The 21,853-nt window shown below is 43.0% G+C and overlaps 2 protein-coding genes across 4 annotated transcripts in view; one reads left to right on the top strand and one right to left on the bottom strand.

The window, feature by feature from the left end:
- Positions 1 to 9,879, bottom strand: part of LOC311220005 (GON-4-like protein) — a gene marked incomplete at its 5' end in the record, with an annotated part of 29,778 nt that extends 19,899 nt beyond the window's left edge. For 2 of the 3 annotated variants that reach the window (XM_084303372.1, XM_084303373.1), the window contains 11 exons: positions 344 to 445; positions 1,236 to 1,428; positions 2,199 to 2,369; positions 3,211 to 3,315; positions 3,539 to 3,634; positions 4,424 to 4,474; positions 4,885 to 4,935; positions 5,275 to 5,349; positions 6,410 to 6,606; positions 7,359 to 7,520; positions 9,522 to 9,879. In XM_084303372.1, coding sequence (XP_084159498.1) covers positions 344 to 445; positions 1,236 to 1,428; positions 2,199 to 2,369; positions 3,211 to 3,315; positions 3,539 to 3,634; positions 4,424 to 4,474; positions 4,885 to 4,935; positions 5,275 to 5,349; positions 6,410 to 6,606; positions 7,359 to 7,520; positions 9,522 to 9,879 — 1,561 coding nt within the window. Of the gene's footprint in view, positions 1 to 343; positions 446 to 1,235; positions 1,429 to 2,198; positions 2,370 to 3,210; positions 3,316 to 3,538; positions 3,635 to 4,079; positions 4,278 to 4,423; positions 4,475 to 4,884; positions 4,936 to 5,274; positions 5,350 to 6,409; positions 6,607 to 7,358; positions 7,521 to 9,521 lie in introns of those variants that run through there. The other variant, XM_084303374.1, reaches the window with a different exon arrangement.
- A 690-nt stretch (positions 9,880 to 10,569) lies between these two features.
- On the top strand, positions 10,570 to 21,608 carry SYT11 (synaptotagmin 11; the record flags this gene model as incomplete). Its single annotated transcript, XM_084303377.1, has 4 exons — positions 10,570 to 10,673; positions 15,220 to 16,043; positions 19,354 to 19,474; positions 21,298 to 21,608. The coding sequence occupies exons 1-4, from the start codon at positions 10,640 to 10,642 to the stop codon at positions 21,606 to 21,608; spliced, it is 1,290 nt and encodes a 429-aa protein (XP_084159503.1). The 5' UTR covers positions 10,570 to 10,639.
- Positions 21,609 to 21,853: the final 245 nt, after the last annotated feature.

Here is a 21,853-nt window from a genome sequence, read left to right as displayed (position 1 = left end):
ATTACACTCAAAACATAAGGCAGGCATTCACTTTCCAATTTGGCTGTAGCTTTATGAAAGACTGCACTATCTATAAAGTATTCTTTATTCTGTGCTATACAGTAAAATACATCTGATAGCACAGCAGCTCTGGCTAAATCCTTTCACGTATTCACAGAAAGCCAGTTCTGCATGGAAAAGGTGTTCAGTCTGCAAAGTGTGTTTATTTATTTATTAATTTATTATTTTATTTTATTTTTTTGTTTTTACTTAGCCTACACTGCAAAGCCTTTACAACAAAACACTTTTCAAAATAAATTACTAATCTTACTGAGAAAGGAAGTGGGATTCCCAGCGGACTTACTGGTAATTCTCACCGCACGATCATTTCTGAAGTCTTCTGTATCTGGTTCATCCAGATCTTCCAGGAAGTTGTACTCAGGGTCATCATCATCATCTAATTCATCTAATAGGAAGCATGTTTTGAAACGTCATTACCCTGCCCCAAGACTAAACAGTAGCCAGGAAGAGAAGCACTTAGTTTATTGCCTGATCTTACACAAAGATGGCTAGGATTACTGCTTGAAATTAACTGTTTATTTTTAAGAAAGCAATATCAACTCCATCCTCTTTTCAAACTAAGCTACTAACCACCTTTATTTTTAGTCATTCCCATTTACAGAAGTTAGATTTGTTCTGTATGACCCAAGTTTCAGCTAAAATTAGAAAGAATGAAATATTACAATACATTGGAAGAGTATTCCAATTTTTGTTTCACAGTCAGTTGTACAACTCTATGTAACCTGTAAATCCAGAACAAAAGAAAGTCAAGCCCAAAACTGTTTGTTCTCTTCAAGAACAAATTATTATTATTTTTTTTTTTTCTAACATAACAGTTCATGTCCCTGCAAAGGAGCATGGTATGTTCAGATTCAGGCGTACCTATGCTGCCAGCTTCATGACACAGCATGATTCATTAAGAATTGAACAACATAGCTTTCATTTATGTTTGCCAGTTACTGCATGTGCTCGCTAATTATTATTTAAAGTGAGGGTTTTTAACTTCAGGTGTCTCACAAATGACTATACAGAAGATGAGGAAAACTGACTGTGTGCAAAACACATGCATATTGCTAAACAAGATAATGGATCCAGCAAAGAATATCACGAGCAATGGGAAGAGAACGTAGCCAAGAACAGGAGGAAAAACCTCCAGGATCCCTCTGTTCCAATAAGCAACAATGTGTTGTACGTACCTTCGTTCTCCACATCATCATTCATGAGCCCTCCAAGCCACCTTTTCCATTCTTCATCATCTGCAGTATTGGGATCATACATATCAGGCGTGATATCTGGGGCTCGGAGCTCAGCCTCCAGTTGACCAAGAGGAACATCCTTCAGCGGTCTCTTTGATCGGGTTCTGAAGGCAATGAGGCTGTCTTCCAGAGACTGAAACATGAAGGAAAAGCAGAATGGAATTAGAGTTTCTCTGCTTTCCTCACAGCTTCTTTGGCAGTAGGATTTTCATCAGAGCAAGAAGAATCCACTATCAAAAATTAGATTCTTGCCACAAAGAATTGTTTATTTTGGTATTCCAGAAAATCCAACCTTTCATTATTCTTGCTATTAAATTATTATTCTTTATGAATATATTATTGTTCACTTATTTTGTGCTAAACTTTTATCCCCCCCCTTGCAATATTTGCCCCCTTCATGTACATTTTACTCTGTTGCCCAGTTTTCACTATCTGTAATTAACCTGAAGCTACAGTGCAGGACTCTTGCTTTACAACTCCTCACCCTTGTGGAGTAGAACGGATCAGTAATATTTTTCTCATTATCAATATGAAATAGTGGTTGCCTTGGCAACCAAGCTTCTTTGCATGTTCACAGCGTACCTGCCTGCAAAATACAACCAAAGTGACCATTTCTTTTTCAAAAGAAAGGTATTTTCCTTACTTATGTAAATGCCATAGAATTACAGTTAATAGTAAAAACAATGTAACTGAGAAGCCTATGAGCATAAAGTGTAGTTATGATACAAGAAATTAAAAGTATGTGTCACTGATAGCCCTGTACTAACAGCTACCTCTATTCTCACAGAGCTTGCGTGCTACCCACTAAACAGATTCATCTTGTTTAAATTTACAAAAGGAGAGCAGAATGAAATTTTAACTCAAACTGAAGAAATACCACTGTAGCATCCCAAAACACAGTACCTGGTAGGAATCCATGCATACTGGGCTTGAAGCCAGTTCTTCATCCACTGCATGCAGCTTCTCCATGAATGTGCTGTCTTTGGTTTGCTTTGGTTTAGGAGGTGGTGGAGGTCCCATGGGAACTACTTCAGCACTAATATGTCTAACAACAGGTGTAGTAACCTTCTCCACCTAATTAGAAAGGCCTTTGTGTTTTAAAGTTTTATTTACAGCAGATTTTCAAGGACAGAATAAGTCGTAATTTTTTTTTTCAGTTTAACCACAGGCTAGCAAAATAGAAATGAAAGAAATGCTTCACAGAAGGAAACGGATGGCCTGTATTACACTCACTTTGATTTTCAGAAAATACAAATTCACTATTTAATGAGCTTTCAGGAAAGGAGACATTTGGAAATGGTCAAATGCTGGAAAGTTTCAGCATTCAGATTTATCATCTCTAGTTATGCCAGTATTTGTGGCACACACCCACCCTTTCCCAAAACAGTCCCACAGTGAGTTAACTTGGAAATATCAGTACGTTATTATTATTTCTCTGATTCCAATGCCAATGGTCAGTTCTCACAGTTGCTTTCTGATTCTTGTCTGGTGATACTCACTCCCTGTCAGCTCTTATCATACTGCATACTCTTTCCACTGATCTGATAGTGCATACATCACTACAAATACTTTCATGCTTTTATGAATATCACCATGCCCTCCTGAGCCAAGCACAGAAAGCATTTCTCCCTCAAAAATAATCAGAAAAATAAACATTATCTGAAAAAGAAGCAGATTGTTTCCATTGGTAGTTCTTTTTTACAGATTTGCATTTATTTTTGACTAAGCTTTTTCTGCAATGGATGAACTTAACTGCTTACGCAGGAACCATTGCAGTGGGACCCCAAATCTACAGAGCACCTGTAATGCTACTACAACTTAAAACAACAGTATATATTTTTGCTTTCTTATTAATGATTAAGGAATAATGACTGAAGATTTTTTTCTTTAGAAACAAAAACTCTTGCAAGCTTACCTCACAGAGTGTCCCTCCCTCTTCATCAGATGATCGCCTTGTCCTAGATCGTTTTGCTCCCCGAGGAGAAGAAGCAGTGCTCTCTACATCACTTTCCAGTAAACTCTATAGTGTAAGAGATACAGAACACAACCAATCATGCTTCAATCAAGACCTGCTTCAACTAATATTCCAAAGACGCTTCTTTACCCAAATAATACAGCATTGAAGAAAGATTACAAGAAACTCTGGGGTGATTTACAATCATTCGTGTGTTAAAATAGAGCATCCTGTGGCCTTAAACATGCAAGCTCCATGCTGAACAGATCTTTGTACAAGTTACATTTACCTCTTCTGCAGTCTCATCTTCATCCTCATCATCAGGCTGGTATTCCTCATCAGATGAGTCGTCTTCCTCAAGAGGAATGTCCACAAACTGAGGAGGCTGCAACAGAACAGAAGAAAGGTGACAACTTTTTATTGGCAAGATAAAGCATTGCACTCTAATGGTACACTATCTGATCAAATATATACAACAGCTGAGGAAATAAAAATGAAGCTCACAAAGGAAGGAGACTACAGAAAGAGGCATAAGAAACCAAATATATTACTAAAGTAAAATTGGTAAAGCAAGTTAAGTGGTATGAAAAGGTATGAGAACAAATGATTTATTATTTATACAATGGAAACATTACATAAGCAGACACTTTCTCAAGGATGTGTTTCTTCTACTTGAATGGCCATTCATTTCTGCTCTGCTGCTGAATCCCCTCTACTTCTAAATTATAAGTCTTTTGGAGAGGCAGGTCTTATGCCAAAAATTGAGATCCAAGCCACATTTCCTGGTAGTCCTAAAATATGTGTAACAATCTCAGGGAGGAGCAACTCACAGCATGAGACCTGGGCAGCAGCATTCGTTATCAGGCATTTCATCCAGGTAGAGGCTGCTGCAGTACCAAAACAGGGAGCTGGATCAAGTAGAAGAAGAGACCCCTTCCTCTGGCATGCCATCATTCCTTCGTGTTCTGCAGTTCCCCTGCAGGCAGCTCTTTTGGGTTCTCTGCACACTTCTACTTCAGCTGCCTTGTCCTTCCCTGCATAACCCATTCACAATGCTGGTCGCTGATACTCCCAACATGCTAGAGGCAAGTCTGTTCCAGTCCACCATTAAGATTTACTGCTAAGTAGGGCGTCTCTAGCATGGACTCCAATTTCCCATCAGTAGCTCACTTACCTTTACCTCATTTGCCTTCTTAATTGGAGAAATATTCCATGTTGGAATCACCTAAAGATAGACAAAACATTTTTAACTCTACGAAAAGCATGCTTTTGCATGGCTTAGATAACCAATTTTATCAAATAAGTACTTGAGCTTGAGATCTTATTCTCCAAAGTAGCTACATAACAGACTTTGAACAAATGTTTTCTAAACCACCCATGGGATCTCTACAGGCAGTAACTTTAGTATAACGGATACTGTTAATTCACTGCATTTTCTAACTCTGTCCTGGTTCTGTTCTGCTCATCTAAAATGATTATTTTTTACATTGTTGTATCAAAAAATACATGCACAGAATTCACCTTTTCATTTTAAGAATATGAAAAGCATCCATGATATTTCTAAAAGAAGCCCCAACAACCAAAGCCATTAGGGTAGGGGAAGGGTGCAATAACGAAAGCAGATGAGCTACTTACCACTCCTTTCTCCACAACTTCCTTCAGTTTGGAACGAGTCATTTTGGGTTCCTGAGAGTTTGAAACAGAAAACCACAACCTGCTCAGCTATTTTTCTTAACTGTAACCTTTTCCACAGCAACTGTTTACTAGAAGCTTTTTCTCATTTTTGAATTCATTACCTTTAAGACATCATCAGTAACATGAAAAATAATCCCTGATAATTCTGTTTCATGATTTACACTCAGACATGACTCACTTGATGCAGGTGCCAAATCTGGTTGTGAAGTGTAAATTATACTACCTATTCTCCTCCTACTACATCATGACACAGACCAAGAAGGTAGACTGGTAAAGGAATCATCATATGAATAGACAAAAACTGTGGAAAAAAATAAGTTTTTTACTTACAAATAAAGGTATATCTTCTGTCTCACTGATGGCTGCTTTCATCATGGCAACCACATGCTCATTTGTGATCACTTCCTGCAGGAAACACACAAAATAAAAAAGTCTCCCTTGCATTCTGTTAGTTAAAAAGAAGCAGACTTAACGTTGAAATAAAACAGTCAGAACCATGATGGAGAAATAGTGAATGTACAATAAATGTTGCAATTATGCTGTGAAAAAGACTATTCAGTGATTTGACAAGAAAATATAAAGTGAGCACAGCAGTGATACAAACATTTGCACTGCATTCTCTGTGAACGCTCCAAGGATAAAACTGAAAGCCAAAGGAAAGAAAATGGTGTAAATAAAAGTCCACACCGGCTTCCCTTCCCTCCTGTCACACAGCCAATTTACAATTTTACAGTGTGTTGGTCCCGTCCATGTAAGACACATAGCTGCAACAGAAAACTTAAATCCTTAAGGTCCCATGGGCTTGCAAAACAGTAAGGGTCTAACTCTCCAGGGAAAGTATCTAATGATCTACTCTTTGAAACATTGTGCTGTATCATTTCAGAGAACACTGGATATATTTGAAAAGAAAAAAATATATATATGTGAAGGCCTAGGAGACCTAGTATCAGTGACTACATTTTCAGAATGCCACCACGAGGTTCCAGGGAAGGTAGGCACCTGTGAGATGTTTACAGGCCACATGACAAAGAAAGACATTAACTTATGGCACTCACACAAAAACAGCCGGTGAATCTGCCTGAAAGAAGGGTCATGTCAGTCTCCAGTTTGTTTTCCACATGGATTGCAAAACATGAAAATATTTGACATCACCTGGACTAGAACAGTACTAGATGGAGAAAAGAAATGCACAATTTTTGATCCTGGGGAAAACAAATAGCATTTCTCTCCAGAAACTGCTCATAGGACAAACTGAAAGATACGCAACTGACATATACATAAACCTGGAACCAGAAGCATTAATTTTAGTTAATCACGTCAGTGAATTCAGTTCACTCATACTACTGCTATTAGGGTACAGTAAAACAGACCCATCTGTCACAAAGTGGAAGTCAGGGACCCACTAATAAAGCCAGGTAACTTGTACGTACATAACTTGTATGTTTGCTGTATTAAGCGCACTCACATGTAGGATGTTTCGCACATTGACAACTGTCAGGTTATGCTGCTTAGCACCGTCTTCTAAGGTGCGATCAAGGGTATCATCCAGTTTGATGTCGCAAGACAGAGAGCCCTCCTCTTCTTGACTTTTCCCTTCCCTCTTCCGTTTGTTTGCTTTCCTCCTCCTCTTTCTTCTCTCAATATCTTCTCCATCTTGCTCCTCTGAAAATTAACAATGAAAATTAAAAATCTAAAAACTCAGATAATTCACATCCAGCACATTCAAACAGTATGAGTTTTTTTTTTAATTAAAAAAATAGAATTATGTAGATTCTAAAGTGACAACAGCTTGCCAACAGCCGATAATGAAATCTTCCAAATAGAAAAGGCCATAAGAGCTAGAAGCAGTGGTTTTGAACAAAGAATTCAAGTTCTGTAGGACCTGAGCAAGTCACACTAGTCAAGCAAACAAAGGTTACATATCTGATACCTCTACTGACTGATTTTAAAGAGTAGTCTCAGCACCCCTTCTACACTTTTCCAGAAGGAGCTGTTTTAAGTATGTGGTCAAGATTAAAACAGCAGCAAAACTACAGGCCCAACGCAGCAAGACCTAAAATGTTTCCCAAGCAGTGCTGTTTTGCTGATTCAGGGAAATGAAAGCAGTCAGAACTTTCTCTGAAGGAAAACAGACTTTTTAGTAACTGAAAAACGCGGAGATCAACTCCAGCAAGTTTCACTTGAATACTAGTGGTTTTGTGAATTCAGAACACATGAAAGTGAAATTTCAGAACACAAGATAAAAGCTTCAGAACACATTGCATTTGAACACTCCCCAACGTGGCACACATACACATCCCATGTTCCTTGTCTACCATACCACGTCAGATGTCTGCTCCTTGCACAAAGCTAACCCAATGGAACAAACAGCCCCAAACTCTCATTTTCCTCACCAGTCTGCTGGGGACACTCACCAGTTCTGGTGTTCTTCAATGGCTTCATCATGGTAGGACTTCTAACAGCCAGCTGTGAAGAACTTCTCGCTGGAGACTCCTGCGCTGCAGACTGGTTGTCAGGCAGATATGGATCTCTCTGCAAATTTACTGCCACCTCTGTATACAGCTTAGGAGTTTTCCCTGTAAACAGTATACAGGAGGCTGTAGTCAGATATGCCATACGGACACAAATAAGCAAGGTTAAAAGGCTGCTACTACAAAAAATTCATCCTTACATCTGTTAAACCAACTGCACAAGTCATGCTCCCTCACCCAGTTTGTGAAAGAGATCCAGGTACACTGAACACTTCAACAACAGCAGTCCCACGTTACTGTCCTCCAGAAACAAATCCAGGTGAAGCAATGCTCACCTCCAGCTATTTCAGTCTCGCTACCTGCATTATCAGTTTTGCACAGCTGTGCTCAAAACCATCCCTGTCAAATGATCTAACCACCAAAAAATAGTGATTTCTTTGAAGTGTGGTTGCTTTCCCTGTTGAATAAACAGGGCTGCAACAACACAAGTTAACAGCTAGGGGCAAGCACTCCTTCACCCAGTCAGAACAGCATTGTTGACTGCAACCTTAGCATGCACTTTTGTTGTTACCCTGGGCTAATTTCAGACTGTACTGCTGCTGAGAGGTCCAACGACATTCCTTCCCACTCCCATTCCGCACGGTTCTGGAAGTTAAGTAGGCCGGGATAGCAACTGTAAACTGACCACTATGCCAGCACAAAATCAGCTTTCAGTCAAATCAGCGAGCTAAATCACAGCAGCACAAGAAGCAGAGACAACACTTCTCACAAGCAAATAAGGAAGCACTGTCCTTTTTTGCTGCAGCCAGTAGTTTGATGCATTTACAATTAATATAAAATGTAGCTGAAACCTGAGGTTTCTTGAAAACCTTCAGTCAGGATGAAAACAATGTGTCTTCTAATAAAACCAGCTCTCCCATCCCACAGCATTTCCTGCTTTGTGCCTGCACAGCTATTTGTGTAGTCACACACTAAATAAGATCAAGGGGTTGAACCATACAGAGAGGAAAAAACACCCCCCCCCTTTTCTTTTCTTTGCTAAATCAATTTTCCAATTTCATTGAATTCAGAGACAAAGATGTATGCCAGGAAAAGAAAAAGATGAATACAACATGCAGTTTGGGAAGACAGGACCACCACTTCTGTCAACAGACAAAGAAGATCTGAGCTACAAAGTGAGCATCATTTTGATCATGACCACCTCACCTCTTACACAAGGTCACACATCACAGTTTCACCAAGTAAACCTCTGAGCAAGCAAGGTTTAACGCAGCCTTTTTTACATCAACTTCCAAATCATCTCTTTCCACAGCAAACTTGTAACTTTGTTAACACAGGTCCTACTTCAATGGCTCTCCTAAGGGGTCAGAGTAGAGTCCCACACAAGTGCCACTCTAGACTAAATCTTCTGAGAATGAAAACAAGGGTGGATAAAAAAAAATAAAAAATAAAAAATGGGACTTTTAGAGGAAGCAGCTTGTACTTTTAAAAGTCTTTACACCTCAGTAGCAAATCACTTCTTTTGAAAAACTAAATGCCAAACAATTCTTTCAGATCAAAGCTCGAATTTACAAAGACTTGTGTAAAGACCAGCTGAAAGTCAAATACCCTGCACAACAGATTTTTTTTTTATGACAGTTATTATTAGGATTGATCACTACACAAGGTCCACAGAAGATTAAACACAAAGATTAGACCAGGAAAATGCGCGTAAAGACTGTAAAATTGGATACTTGAGAAATCTGAAAGAAGCTACTTCAAAAGTGTGCAGTGTTTGGTAGTGCTGCTTAAGTTCTCCATTTGTTTCCTAATATTTCGAGGGAGGAAAAAAAAAAAAAAAAAGAAACATTTTAAATTGGAATGCCTTCTAACCTGTACCACTTAAGAACCAATTAAAAAAAAAAAAAAAAAAAAAAGGAGAACAAAAGCAAAGAGCAGAGGTTACAAACCCCTCCCGCGGCTCACCCTCACGGCGAGGAGGCCGCAGAGATTCCCTCAGCGCCCCCTCTCCCGGGGGAGCTCCTGGCAGCCCCCCGGCAGCACGAGCCCCTCGCCTCGCGTGTTCACACCGGGCAGCACCGGCGGGATCCCAGCGCACGCATTTACCTTCTCTGCCCCCTTCCAGGTTTTTAACGTCTTCGGCGAGCTCAGCGGCAGAGCACGAATCCTGCGCGCCGGGGCAGCCGTCGGCGCTTTCCTGACTGGAAGCCGGGGCCACCTTCGCGGGGAGCCTCTTTCCGCCCTTAAGGAAAGCCTCCCCGGGTCCCCTCCAGCCCGGGGGCGGCCCGGCGGCCCTGCCCGCCGCCGGTTTCACGGGGGAGCTGCCGTCGACAGCGCCCGCCACCGAGACGCCTCCGGGCGGCTCCCCGTCCTCCCCGGCGCCGCCCCGCTCCCGCGGGCTCTGCAGCCCCGCGACCACCGCTCTCCTCTTCTTGCAGGGCAACATTTTCAGCGAGAGCGACATCTCGGCGCCCACCTAGAAGACAGGAAAGCGGCTGGCCGCGCCGCGGGGCCGCCGGCCGGGAACCGCCGCCCCGTCCCGTCCCGTCCCGTCCCGCTCCGCTCAGGAAGCGGAAGCCCCCGTCAGGGCCGCGCGCAGGCGCCGCGCCGCCATGTTGGGGCGCTGAGGGAGCGGCCGCCATGTTGGCGGGGCCGCCAGCCCCGCCGTGACGACCGCGGGGGACCGCAGGCGTCGGGGAGGGGGGGGGACGGAGGGGGGGGGGGGAAATGAGGGGCGCCGCCATTTTTACGGGGCGGCTGCGTGGTGACAGAGCCTCGCTCCCCGCCTGAACCTCGCCCCCGCCTCAGCGGGGCTGCGCCGTGCGGGGAGAACCGAGCCGCAGCTCCCGAACGCTCGGAAGCGGCCCCTTGTGTCCCGGGAGCGGGAGCGCCGCCTCCGCAGCCCCCGCACCGCTGCCCCCCGTGGCCTCGCCTCTGCCCGCGGCCCCGTCCCCGCCGCCACCGCCCGCCCGGGTCGGCGCCCGGAGCGCCGCCACTTGCCGAGTCACCGCCGGGCGGCTCCGGGGCGGGGCGAGGCGGTGCGGGAGGGGAGGTGGGGGGGGGGGGGGGGAGGCGGTCCCGGGGCCGGGCGGGGCGTGCGCTGCATCGGGACCAGTCGGCAGCTCCTGCATCCCGGGCGAGGAGCATCCTCCGGGCGGGGGCCGGTACCGCGGCGCCTCCGCACCGGGTTCCGCATATTCGGTCGCTCCGGCTTATCCCGGACCATGGCGGAGATCACCACCGTCCACCCCAGCTTCGGTGAGTGGGGCCGGGCCGCGCGGAGGGCCCCGCTCCTCCAATTCCACCCCCGAGCCCACCCGCCCCCCTCCGCCAGTGCTGAGCCAGGCCCTGCCTGGTGCCACCGCCGCACCCCCCCCTCCCTCCCCCCCCCCCGCCTTCCCCCCCCCCGCCTCACAGCGACGGCCCCGTTGGCGGCCAACACCCCAACACCCACCGGCAGCCGGGGCTCGCCCCCCCCGCCGAGAGGATGCGAACGGAGCTGGAAGAGCCCCGCTGGGAAGAGCGGGAGCCCCGCGGCTCGGCCCGGCCGCCGGTACCGCGATGCCTGGGCCCGGCCGCGCCCCAGCCTTTGTCTGCGCCTCCCCGCGGGCCGCCGGGGGCCGCGGGAGCGGCTGCGGGCCCGGCAAGGCGGTGCCCACCGGGGGAGGGGGGGGGGAGGGCGGGGACGGTGCGGGGGGGTCCCCGAGGCGGGGGCGGCGGCAGCCTCCGGCCGAGCGAGGCCCCCCGGGGCTGCGAGGAAGGCGGCGGGCAGCCCTGCTAAATCATCGCCTGCGAGACGGCCCCGAAGTGCCCCCGCACGGCCACGCGTGGGCCCCGCCGTGGCTGCGGGAGGTGTTCGCGGCCGGCTGGGCCGCCGGCAGCACCGTCTGCCTGCCTCCCCACGGACCGCGAAGGTGCTCGTGCTGTCCCCGCAGGGCCTGGTGGTACGGCAGCTGGGGTGTGCGTCAGGTTGGTTTCTCCAGCCTCGCAAATTCAAATTGCTGCCTCTTTCTGTCCTCCAGCGATGGACTGACCTTCCCTTCCAGCTGTAAGGCCCAAGAGTTAAAGCACGGTCACTACATTTCCTTTAAATTCTAAAACGCTTTATAATAATAATCCATGCTATACCATTTATCTAATATGCGCATTTACCTTTTGCATCTTTCCTGGAACCCGAGAGCCTCGTACTGCCATAATTCAGCTGCTGGCCACCGGTGTCCATTAGGGTATAATCAGCAAACACCAGTATTAAAAAGAAGTTTTCAATGATTTTTCATTAATTGAAAACATCGTTCCATATCCCAAAAAGTTAGTCAGTAGTTCAGTTAAATCTTAGCATCACATCAGAACAAAGATCTCATCTACAAATTTTGAATAAAAAAAAGTTATTTTTGATAGAGGGGACAAAATAGGCTGCTGTGTTATTTAAAATGGGCATTCAAAACACTATTCTGTGCAGAACCTTCAAAAGCTACACTAAAGTATTTTTTTAGGTAGCTTTGTATCTGTGCAGCTTAAAACTATAAGGAATTAGGGAAAAATTTCATGAATGTATGGAAAGATTACATAAAGTAGGAGTCTTCAGCCATGAAAAGAGAGGTGCCAGAAGAAGCACAGAGCAAGTAGGGAGTGATCATTTCTTACTCTTTCTTTCAATACAAGAACAGGCATCAAACGAAGTGAGGTGAGGTAGGCTCAAAATTAAAGCAGTTGATTTTTCAGGCCACATAACTAAGCTGAGGAACTCTTTGCCACGAGGCATTGTAGGAGCCAAATTCAGGAGATCAGACATTTTGATGGAAGACAAATCGCAGAGACTCAGCTGACGCTTCCTAGTGTGACTGCTGGTTGCTTCTTCTAAGATCGTGTATCAGGAAATAAAAGGTACAAGAGCTGATTCTTTCAGGACACACTAGAAACAAAACCCACAAAAACTGAGATCAGGACAAGAAAGGAGTTTCAGCACTTGTCTTTTTTTGCATATGCACTGAAGCTTATTGTATCTGTATATGGCTGAATTGTACTGTATTCAAATTGGCTGTTAAAGACCAATTGCCTCATTTCAAGGAACATTAAATAACAAAATAAAGATATGCATATTACTGTTTAGTTAATGTTGTCAATACCTCTTGCTTTAGTTATTCCTGTCCCATGACTGTGCTTGGCAGTAGGGCCTAAGCCAGATCTATCTGTGGAGTTGGTCACCGTGTGAACGATATCCAGCCTCAGTAAGGGAAGATTTCTATCTAATTAAATGTGATTCTCCTAATTCTGCAAAAAGGAGGCGTATTGTTACTTGAAAATCGCAGTTTTCCCTCAGTTTATCAGATAATCAGGTTATAGTCTGCTGGTCTTGTCCTCAGGACTAGTAACCTGAATGAAAAATAATGTAGAAAGAACAGAGAAGATAAAAAATTAAGATGCTCTCTGCAGTTTCAGGTATGAGTTTGGAAGATTATTTTCTGTTGCTTAAGGTACAGAATGAAATTAAGAAAATCAGACAAGTTTATCTTTTGTACCGGCTGTTGCATTTAGCTATTGTCATGGCAATCATTTTTTTTGTTTTCTATTCTACTGTGGAAACAATTTGCAAAACTTGTGAAGAAAAAGACAGGGCTAGATGGGTTTGTCTTCCACAAAAAATTTGCTTCAATAATTAGTAAAGCAATAACACAATAATAATGATACCAATACCGTAATTGCCAAAGTAATACAGTAATATAAAAACATTGCTTTTAGTAACAAGTAAATTTTTAACCTTAAGATGTTTAGACTATACAGAAAGGTAAACACCTCAGAATCAGTGGATTGTTTACTTTTTAGATGAATTTAATTTCTAACTCCTACTTATTCCTTCTCAGTTTAAGGGGGTCAAGGAAAGTCTTGCAGAAGGCATCTGTCCAGCAGAAGATATGAATGTTGCAAGAATTAAAAACCAATTTGAATATTGTGTGTAGGGAAGGAAGGGAGTTGCTTCAGAGAGGGAGCAGTTCTATGACAACTGCAGTAAAGGTGTTTGCAAAATGCCTTCTGCGCTGTGCACTACTGGAGGAGGAGTGTCTGGGCTCAGAGGCACCCTTCCTTTTCTCCCAGCTTATTATACTACCCACAGCTAGCGTGCAAGCACCTCAATGCAATCATTCGCCTGTGTTGGTCTTCTTTTGATTAGCCGTGGAATAATCTGCTGCCCTGAAAGGAGGGATTGTCTCTGCAGTAATTGGGCCAGAAATTGTTCGGTATCGATAGCACGATGTCACCAGTAGGAGTGCTGATGAAGATAAGGTGCTGTGGTTGCTTGGTGGGTTTTGCCATTGCTGTGTGCGCTAGGCTCTTAATTTAACGTCTGGCCATTAGAAGAGAGAAATCGGGTTGCTGAGGCCCGTTTGAGCATCTCCGGTGCATAGTCTCCCCAGGCTGTCAGCCCCTCTGCAGTGTTTGGCCGTCCTTACTGTGAATTCCCTCCCTCTAATTTCTCCCTGTATTTCCCAGTGTTACAGTCTGTGTGTGGTGCTCTTCATCCCTTTGCTGTAGGGGGGGTCTGAGAAGAGCCTAGCGCTGTCTTCCCACTAAGAAAGTGAAGACAGCAAAAAGATCTCTTCCTTTTCCTTTTCTTTTATGACTGAGCATACCCAGCTCTTTCAATCCATCCTCATCTTCCATCTGCTCACCATTCTCCATCCTCCATCTGCTCCAACTCTAATTATCTTGGTGGCCCTTGACTAAATTTCTTGAATACATCGATATAATGTACTGGAGAAATCAAAACTCCTGGTTTCATTCTGGGGAGGTTTCAATACCTCCCCAAAGTCAAGTGTTATAAATAGAAAATAACTAGCATGGTTGCTAGAAATTAATGCAGTGCCTTTTTATTCTGGCCTGTCATTGCTGAAGAATCCAACTGACAAACTCTAGAAAATATCAAATAATCCTGAAATACAAATACAGAATATTCTGTCTGTTGGTTTTGAACATTAGATTTTTCACATTAAAAGGAGTCTTGGTAACAGTGGGGTGGGAAGACTTCTGTCAGCAGCTGCCAGCTCATCAAAAGCTGAAAGAACGTAAATAGCAATACTGGGGTGAAAAAGCAGAGAAATGTTGAATGCAACGCAGAAGAACAGCTAGAGAGCAACCTCAACTTTTGGGTGAGACCAGTGCGACCACTACATTCGTGCATCACCCACTTTCCTAGAGGAGGCTGTGGGAATGGTCAGAATGAAAAGTGGGGGAAAAACGATCCAGCAGCGTGATACAAATCGTCATCATGTTAGAGGGACATTCACACACTGTCCCTTTCTCTTATACAGCTCAGCTCAGGGTCATATTCACCCCCCATCAGAAAGAAAAAAAGTAAAAAAAATAAAGTAATCTATCCAAGGTTTAAATTGTTCATAATGGATAAGAACAGATCCAGCGTTTTGTCTGTAGTTATCGTTCCCTTCCTGTTGTTAAAATAGAACTGTGCAATGTTTTTAAACAGGGCACTACATAAAAAAGAGACTCTCCTGCAAATCAAGGAATTCTATTCGTGTGGAGCTATGTTACTGCTGGTAATAGGGGAGATTGGTTTTAGCAAGATCAGGAGATCAGCCGAGAGTAAAACTTAGGTCAGTAGGAGTGCAAAATGTCTCCCACACAGGAACACAGGAGTTACAGGAAGTCACTTTTTACTCTGGGGAAGCTTTGATACAAAGGTTATTGAGTAGTATCCTATAGATTTTCTATCCAGATGCGTCAGCTCCTGTAGGGCTATGGCAAGCACAAAGGTACGAGCTATCTCCTCACTGCCTTGTCTTCCCTACAGATGTCTCTCCAGTTGTGGCAGGCCTCATTGGTGCTACTGTCCTTGTGGTTTCTGTCTCAGTAACAGTTTTTGTGTGGACATGCTGTCACCAGCAATCAGAAAAAAAGCACAAAACCCCACCATATAAGTTCATTCACATGTTGAAAGGCATCAGTATCTATCCGGAGACCTTGAGTAACAAGAAGAAAATTAACCGAATCCGGAGAGACAAGAACGGCACTCCTAAGGAGACTGGAAGGGGAAACATTTTGGTGGATGCTGCTGAATCTGGTTTAATAGGGTCTGATAAAGCTTCAGACGGGCCAAATGCAGCTCCCCACATTGATCAGCTTCCAATAAAAGTAGATTATGGAGATGAACTAAGTCCAGATCAAAGCCTCACCCCGGGAGGAAGTAAAACTTCCTCCCCGTCTTCTCCAGGGGACGATGTCATGTTGGGAGAACTGACTTTCTCAGTGGACTACAACTTTCCCAAAAAAGCACTGGTAGTTACCATTCAGGAGGCTCATGGGCTACCAGTTATGGATGAACACACTCAGAGCTCTGACCCATACATCAAGATGACAATTCTTCCAGACAAAAGGCATCGAGTGAAGACTCGTGTCCTTCGCAAGACACTGGACCCAGTCTTTGATGAAACCTTCACCTTCTACGGGATCCCCTACAGCCAGCTCCAGGATTTGGTGCTTCACTTCCTGGTGTTGAGCTTTGATCGCTTTTCTCGAGATGATGTGATTGGAGAAGTCATGGTGCCCCTTGCGGGAGTGGATCCCAGCACTGGGAAGGTTCAGCTGACCAGGGAGATTCTCAAAAGGAACATACAAGTAAGTGACTTCATGTGGTGTGACTTGAGACTGCTTGCATTATATTTGATTCCAGTTCTTTTGATTCGGGAGCCTCTGTGATCTAGTGAGCAGGAATTCTTAGGCATGAAACCCATTTTTCCACAGATGCATATTATTTTAATAATATATGGCTGTGCTCTTTTAGTTTGGCGGTTCTTTGCTGTGTGGTTATGGAGGTTTGATAATGCATAGACATTACAGAGGCATGCAAATGAGGAATGTTATAATCAACGATGCTAAGAAAAAAGCATGCCCATCTGCAAATAAGGAGCTCATGTGAGAAAGGGACATTTGTTGGTGGCCTGCCTTCTTTCACAGACTGTGTTTGTGGGGGACGGCTAGAGAGACAGGTGCTATGAATAAGTTTTATTGCAGATTCTGAGTAACTATATCCTGCTCTGCAAAGACAAATCTCACTTAAAGAGGGATTCATCTGACCATTTTAGACACCTACATTTGTAATTGTCTGCATCCAAATTTGTTACTATAGGCTGTAAGTCAGTAGAAGAACATCAGCATAGTCATCAGACTTTGACGTATGATTCTTCCTGGCCTGGAGTAGACATCTAAAACAGCTCAGATAAATCCCACCCTAAATGACCCTCTTTTTGTCACCACTTGAGGATGAAGTGTGTCTAAGCTGGTTTTGTCAAATGTAGACATCTAAAATCCAGGTGAAATGAATCCTGTTCTTAGTGTCTCGTGCTGTAAACTAGAAAGATAAACAATCCATATAAAATTATGGCTTACGTTAATGAAGATGTCTTCCGTCCTCAGGAAACAGAATCTCCGCAGGTGATTCAGAGGTGCTGCAGCCTCTGAGCAGCCTTGCAGCCTCCTCTGGCCCCGCTCCAACAGCCCCACATCTGCCTTGTGTTGGGGACCCAGAGCTGGACGCGGCACTTCAGGGGCGGTCTTGGTGAGAGCAGGGCAGAGGGGGATGCCCCCCTTCCTCGCCCTGCTGCTCCACCACATTTGGTGCTGCCCAGGGTGCAGTCGGCTTTCTGGGTTGCGAGGGTGTGCTGCCGGTTTGCAGCGCCTTTTACATCCAACAGCACCCCAGGTCCTCCTCTGCTATAGGGGGGTGGTACTTAGGTGTTTTTTATTTGGTTTGGTTTTTTGTTTACTTTATTTTTGCTGCCTGTCCTCCAGGTTCAATAGGAAATGTCATTTGGGGTCACTTATTGCCAAAGCATGCTGAAAATTGTTGCTGAGCTCTATAAAACACATCATGCCTTAGAGCAACCGTATTTTACTTGAAGTTTTCTTCTATTTTATGTAGCATTATTTTTTTTTTTAATTTTTATTATTTTTGTAAAGTTATTTAAAGGAGACTTTGTCAGCACCTCAAAACAAACCAAAAGAATCACAATAAGAATGGAGTTCTGGTGTTTGCTTTTCTAAAATTCTTGGGATGCTTTACATTCTGATAAAACAAGTAACTGGTTTAGGTTCTTTTATTGTATTATTTTCGATGCATTGACTATATCTGCTAGAATTTCTAGAAGTAATAGATTAAAAATAGAGGAAAAGATCATACTAAATAAAAATGGATTTAATCAAGGATGCAAATTATTTAACGTTTCTTATTAATTAAAGATAGATTTACCTTGGTGTTGGGTGCGCATTGAAAATCTGCATAGTTTCAGAGTGTCAAAACAGCTGTTACTGAACATAATTTTCAGTGTTACAGGAAATTTGAAAATCTGGAATATTGCATTGCTTTTAAAACCCAGTAAATTATTGCACTTACCCAAGCCAGCAAAGATGCACATTGAAATGAACATTCCCAATAATTTCTGACAGACCATCTAATGCAAATCACATGGAAATTAAATTAGTTTAGAACAAAAGATCCCCAAAATGCTGACAACATACACCACCAAGGCTACACACATTGTTTTCCCTTCCTCAAAAGATTAAAAAAAATGTTATCATAAAACTTTTACTATCACATTTTCCTTCTTCATGCAGATAACAAGCCTTTTGAGAAGCACCAGACCAAACAACTGCAGTAGATAACCAGTGGCCCTGTGTGCTATTCCAGGGTCATTTTCTGTATTATTAAGTAGCTAGCAACAGTATGAGAAGGTTATTAAATATTGCTCCCTTCCTAAAAGGGATGGAAAAAGGTACTCCCTTTGTCCATTGTATTCTGGAAGCCAAAATTCTTAATATTTCCTCCTGGGCCAGGAAATCACATATTAGCAATATACTGTATGAAGTTGTGTGTACTCACATCCCATAATTTTGCATACGCAGCAATGGCTGCCATTCCTTACTTTTGAAAAATTTGTCTGCAAAGTAAACACGCGGGAACTACTGAAATAAAGCAATGCTACCCCAGTTAGAACGAACATTTTCTTTGTTTAAGTTTACAAACAGTTTTCTCCAACTAATTGCAGCAAGAGCGTTTGAAAAACATTGTCCTCCTAGGCGATCACCAGAGCACAGCTCACATTTATTGTAGTGATTTTCCTGGTGGAAGGCAGGAGAATTCTTCCATTTGTACTGTACTGCGGGGCTAAAAGTACAAGGCAGTGATGGGGACACTGCAAGATGCCAAGTCAGAGCTTTGAGCATGCAACTGTACGAGTTGTTGCAGTGGCTCTGCCATCAGTGCTGTTACTGACACCATGCAATCTCATACCCATACTGCTTTCCTCAATTGCAAGTGAACGTAATCTAAATAAACTTAATCTAAATTAGTGTCATCTCAAGGAAAGTTAATGAATACCATCTGGAAAACAAAACTAATAATCTTAATAATGTTACTCTTTGAAAGGTTGTACAGAAAGTTTAATGGAATCGTTTTTTTTCTTTTATCTTCATCCTTTACCTTGGCAGACTCGATTGATGCTGAAACTTTCAAAGTATGCCTACAGAACTTCAGCTACTCTCCAATCTAAGCTACACCAAAAGTCAATGTACAAAGCTGCTAAAACCCACAGCTGTTTCCAGAAGCACACCTCAGATTGTAGCCAGAGCTGCTCTTTTCTCTAAGTATGTCCACCAGGTTTACCCTTAGGAAAACAGAATTCAAGGGGAAAAGCTGTAGCAATGTTTACTTTGCTCAGCAAGCACAGGGTGCAGAGCACAGGATGATTTTTACCTTATGCAACTTCATCTCCTTCTATAGAATTCATGTGGCTAAAGCTAAAAATGTAAGTAAATAGACTGCACCGAATTTTCCAAATTCTTAGGCATTTAGTGTAGGGAAAGAATTCTGGTGACCTCGAACATTTGCCCATATTTATAAGACCATTTTGTTGCTGTTTCTTTTTCACAGAAATGCATTAGCAGAGGAGAGCTGCAAGTCTCACTGTCTTATCAACCTGTGGCGCAGCGAATGACTGTTGTGGTGCTGAAAGCCAGACATTTGCCAAAGATGGATATCACTGGCCTCTCAGGTAGAAGCTATTTACTCCAGCTCTAAATGTGTTTGCATTCTGTTTCACAGAGTCACACAAGGACATGCAGAGAGCAATTCATAGGTTGACTGATGTATTGGACACCCTTATACAGTTTGGGGGTGCTATAACAAAATGTCACATTGTCGTTTGTAACGTGAAAGAACTTTTAAGTATAGCAAAATACAAGCTGGGTTAGGGGGAGAAGGGAAAGAGAATATATTTTACAAACAGAGCACGGTAGCTGCTGATTGTTGGATGGGAATTGTATTGCAGAAGAAAAATGCTGTGCTCTCTTGAGAGAAGAATCTATCTGACTAGAAGTGATTTTTTTCTAGTCACTGGAAAAGTCGCTAGATGTTCAGTTCACTTTCAGATCTTTTTACCTGTCTTATCTGAACATCTTTTGATGGACTGCTTTTTCTCCAACTCTTTGTAAGGGTGATGGATCAGTCTAAGTGACTGAACAGATCAACAGAGGGTTATACAAACAAGACCAAATCTTTCCTTAATGTGTTACTAACAGTTGCATCTTTCTGGCACCATCTAGTTTCATGCGGGTAGCATTTTCTGAATCCAATCAAATCTCTGTGCCTCCATGCTGCCATCAGTCATCATTTCCCTTACCATCATTATGTCCACTAGGAGCTGCACATCCCTCAAATCCTGCCCCTGACAGAAGAGGGTAGAAGTGGGTGGGAGTAAAAGAGTAGGAGATAGATTTGGAATGATCTGTGACATTAAAAACATTTCTGTTTGGTTGTTTGTTGGGAAATTCTGCTGTGTGAAGAGAAGAGCAGCTGTAGTGGCGTTCCTATTCTGCAGTCACAGCTTCTCAGATTCTTGAATCCCCCTAACAAAGGTTTCTTTCTGAATTATGGGAAAATGATTGGAATCAACTTGAGACGTAGTTATTATCTGACTGATACCAAATGTAGTTCTGTTTCTGCAGCTTTTTGAGGTGCACAGAAAAAAGAATGGAGACTAGCTTTAATTCTCTATTGTAGGTCTTAACTTTTTCTCAAAAAAATAAGCTTCCCATGTATGATCTCCAAATACAGGACACATTTTTAGTAACTGTTCTCATACCTGCTGAATCTCACAAGGCTATCACCATTTCCTTATATGATCTTTTTATATTTTTATATGTATTTTTTTCTGAGTGAGATCTTTGTTTCAGTTTTAAGAAGTTAAAATTAATTTTGTGAGCTGCGCAAGTGCCTTCCAGCTTCAAAACTTGCACTATGTGTGAAAAAGGACTGGATGCCAGGTATCTTAATTTTAATCCTAAACAAACATCTGCATAAAGAGCAAGCTGACTGATAAAATAATGAGGCTGGTAGAAAAATGAAGGCATTATTTTCAACTTTTATTGGTTTTAATACCTTCCACTACAAGTGTTTTCCATCCACAAAATCTTAAAACCATTTTAACACTTTGTGGGACTATTTCCTGAACTTGGGTAAAAATATTTTTTGTTATAGCTGACATTAAAAAGTGAAGGTTTTGACCACTTGGACACTGACCTCACCAAAAAGCTACCTGTTTGGTAATTCTAGGCTTAATTACCACAATTTACATGCAATTTGCTTCTCCCAGTTTCCCATACAGTGCTGAAACTTGTAAAGAACATCAAGTGGTAACTTCAAGCTGGTTGCCCTGCAATGAAAAAATGTGCTAACAATACTCCCTTACTGCGGGAGGTGAAGTGACTTGCACAATTAACTTGTAGCTGGCTCAAGTTCAGCAAGCTAAACCATATCCATTACCTCAAGGAGCATTACTGGACTGTGTTATTAGTTTGTTTCTCTCTTCTCTGGCAGATCCCTATGTTAAGGTGAACGTTTATTATGGAAGAAAGCGTATAGCAAAGAAGAAGACTCACGTGAAGAAGTGCACTTTGAATCCTGTCTTCAATGAATCCTTCATTTATGACATCCCTGTCGATCTCCTTCCTGACATCAGCATTGAATTTCTAGTTATTGATTTTGACCGTACCACAAAAAATGAAGTGGTGGGACGGCTGATTTTGGGAGCACACAGCATCACCGCAGCTGGTGTGGAACACTGGCGAGAGGTGTGTGAGAATCCTAGAAAGCCAGTGGCCAAATGGCACAGCCTGAGCGAATACTAGCAGAGGTTGCGGCAGCAACAGCTGACTCATAGAACAGACTTAAACTTCGTTTTAGCTGTAGAACTAAACTTTTGTGAGCAGCAGCAGCTGATCGGTTCTCTAGTGATGTGATTTTGCAGGGCACTAAAATTCTAAAGAGCATTAAATTAAAAAAAAAAAATACCACAAATATATATAACAGTGTAATCACGCTATTGCATGCCTAATACAAACTGAAATTAGTATAACTACCAATATCAAGTTGC

This window comes from Netta rufina, assembly GCF_964035555.1.
Source record: "Netta rufina genome assembly, chromosome: 29".
Lineage (NCBI taxonomy): Eukaryota > Metazoa > Chordata > Aves > Anseriformes > Anatidae > Netta > Netta rufina.
Note: the sequence above shows the minus strand (reverse complement) of the source record. Positions and strands in the feature narration are given on the sequence as shown.